At 39.5% G+C, this 3,110-nt stretch overlaps 1 protein-coding gene across 1 annotated transcript; it reads right to left on the reverse strand.

Annotated features, from left to right (window-relative positions):
• Positions 1–678: 678 nt before the first annotated feature.
• Positions 679–1,579, reverse strand: LOC110021315 (transcription repressor OFP3-like). The gene has a single exon (XM_020719758.1). The coding sequence runs from the start codon at positions 1,526–1,528 to the stop codon at positions 764–766; it is 765 nt and encodes a 254-aa protein (XP_020575417.1). The 5' UTR covers positions 1,529–1,579; the 3' UTR covers positions 679–763.
• Between the last annotated feature and the right edge of the window lie 1,531 nt (positions 1,580–3,110).

Consider the following 3,110-nt stretch of genomic DNA (forward strand, 5'->3'; position numbering starts at 1 on the left):
CATGAGCTCGAACTCGACATTGAGCGCAAACACAATGTTGTTTATAAAATGAGCTCAAGTCTATATTTATCTTGGTAAAACTCATCAGCTCGCTTATTGAACCACGAGCTCTAGATCAAGCTCAAACTCAATATTGTTTATTAAACGAGCTCAAGTCCTTGGCTTATCTAGGTACAACTCATCAGCATGCTTACTGTGCCACAAGCTAAAGCTCAAGCTCAAACTCAATGTTGTTTATTAAATGAGCTCAAGTCCGTGCTTACCTAGTTACAACTCATAGCTCGCTCGCCACCTAGATGGACACATTCATGCCTTCTCGGATGAGCTATTGTGGCACTTTTCTTTAGCCATCGATGTCTGCTCTAGCGAACTCTCTTGATAATTGGATTTTTGGCTCGAGCTTAGGGTTGTACAAGGCAAGCCTAGTAGGATATGTCATGTATTGGACTTGGTTGGTGAAACATAGGATAATCATGTTGAGTTCCAGCTTGAGCCATGCTTTCACATAGGTGTTCATATTTGACTTGCTCAAATTTTTAAATGTTCACATTTGATTTCTATATGACTCCTAATTTGTTCAAACAACCCAATTTTAAGTCAGGAATGAATGCAGAGGACAGTTTGTTGTAAGAAATTCCAGAAGAAATCACCATAGAATTCCACCCAAACTGTGGCGATGCAGAAATTAGGAATTCATCACACTTTTGGATCGCATGAAATAAATGCAAAAGACAAAATACATTACATTCATCACCTCCCTCCTTCAAAAACAATCACAACAATGGCAGCAATGGCATTCGCCGGCGAACCGCCGTGCGTCAAATTCGAAGCAGACTTGCCGGAAAGCTCCGATGATGGCATCATGATGCTCATCGGCGTTCAGGCTAATATAACAAGCCAGCAATCTCTCCATCTCCTCCGGCCGTGTCATCCCCTTCTCGATTATCATCTCCACCATTGAATCTCTGAAATCCCTCTGCGGATCGCTCGAGCTCTTCACCACCGCAAAGCTCTCAAGATTCCTCCTTTCTTTTCTTTCTTGTTCTTCCAGCATCCTACGCGCCACCTTGGGCGAGCAAACTTTCACCTTTGGGCGTATTCTCTGCCGCCGCCGTCGGTCCGCCGCACGCTTCATCGGCGTCGGCGGCGGAGGACTGTCGTCGCATTGCCGGAAACTGGAGATTGGCCGGAGTTCAAGGTCGAACTCGCTGAAAGAATAGTGGCGGGAGGAGCGGGAGATGTCTGTTTTGTCCCGGCGGTGGTCTTCTTCTCCAGTTGAGCGCCGGCGAGGGGCTTCACCGGCTGGGGGGTGGAGGAGTTGGGTGGTGAAACAGAGATGAGCGGAGGAGGTGGGAGGAGATTGTTTGGGGTTTGTTCTGTCATGTTTCTGTCGCTTCAGGAGAGAATACCATGAGAAGGGGAAGAAATTGGAGAGGTGAAATGAAGATGAGGAAGAGGAAGTGGAAGAGAAAGAGGATTTCCTCGTTTTCTTTTCGTCCTCGGCTCTGGTTTTCTTTCCCCATTTCATCTTCTTCGCCGCTTTTTAATGAGTGTTGAAGCAGAGCTTTTTTGAAGTAGAATTCAGAGGGAGGAGGAGAAGAAGCTGTTTGGAAGATTGGTGGCGGTTACTGAATGGAATGCGCAGCGCAGTGGGATATGTTTGTTTCTTTCTTAATTTCTAATATATATATATATATATATATATTTATATATTTATATATATGATAAATAAAATTAAATATAAAATGGATCCAAATAGCTCAATTTGAGTTATTTTGTTTTGATTTCGAGCTGATTTGAGCCAATTTCGAGCTGGAACAGATATAAGTAGCCCAAATTTGAGTTAGCACATTTCAATTTCAAAGTAGAATTAGCTTGAGAACTGGCTTGAAATAGAACATTGATAGCCATAGAACGATTTCAAACTAAACTCAATTCATTTGAGTTGATTTCGAGACAGCCTTAGCTTTGCTTGAAATCGACTTGATGATAGCCCTACTTGCATAAAGGGAAATTGTACGAGGATAGCATTTTATTTATTTTTATAAAAAAATAATTATTTTATTTCGTATAGAAAAAGATAGTATGATGCTTCATGAATTCAACAGCAATATTGTCATGAGTTTCACTTCAAAATTTAAAGTGTGAAATGGAGGAAGAAGACAATCATTATTAATTTTATTCATTTTAAAATCTTTGCACCTTAAAAATTAAAATAAGTAAAATTATTTTAAAGTATGTGAAATGTAAAGACAATCAATCACATTTAACTTATATATCTCTCAAACTAAATTTAACAAATTTCATATATATCCTCATAAAAATTTGATCATGATCATTAACCAATTTTTTTTTCAAATTATTTATTTATTTATTTATTTTAAAATTTTAAAAGTTCTTATTTATTCATATTCTATTCAATGTAATATTTACACATTAATCTCATTAATCTCATTAATATAATCATTTAAATTTATTATTTATATCAGGGTTGGAAATCAAAAATAGTAGCATGTCAGTGCAATAACATTTTGCATTTTCAAACAAAATTATATTCGCTTTATGCGGGCAGAAGGAACTTCAAAAATTCGAATGGAAGGGGCGGACTGAAAAGTGGCTTGGTATGACTATGAGTGCCCTCTTTGCCAGACTTTTCATGCGAGCAGGCCGCCGTACGACCGCTCTTGCGCCAGAGAGGAAAAAGGGTGCGAGACTTTCGCTTTTTGACCCTTCACTTTTCGTTATTTCAATTTATGTACTATCTGTGCCTTTTTTTTATAAAACGGTCCCGCCATTTTGGGCCGAACGTTATTTTCGAAAAAGGGCTTTAGCCGTATCGGATCGGTGTGATCGGATAAATCCACTCTAAGCTTTGAAATTCGAGTTAGGGAACAAGGAGTTTCATTGACCATTCATAGGGTTATAAATGAGTAGGGTTTAGAGTTCGAGATAGACTCAACTCTAGTTGTAGTTTATTGGCGAGCTCAACTCGGGCTCATAACTTGAACTTGAATTCCACTCATGGTAGTTATGTCGGCTCAGGTTTGGCTCGAAAGCTCGATGCTGAGCTCAACTAGGCGTGTAAATGACTCGAGTCGAGCTCAAGTCAA

This window comes from Phalaenopsis equestris, unplaced genomic scaffold (assembly GCF_001263595.1).
Source record: "Phalaenopsis equestris unplaced genomic scaffold, ASM126359v1 Scaffold000132, whole genome shotgun sequence".
In the NCBI taxonomy this organism is placed as follows: domain Eukaryota; kingdom Viridiplantae; phylum Streptophyta; class Magnoliopsida; order Asparagales; family Orchidaceae; genus Phalaenopsis; species Phalaenopsis equestris.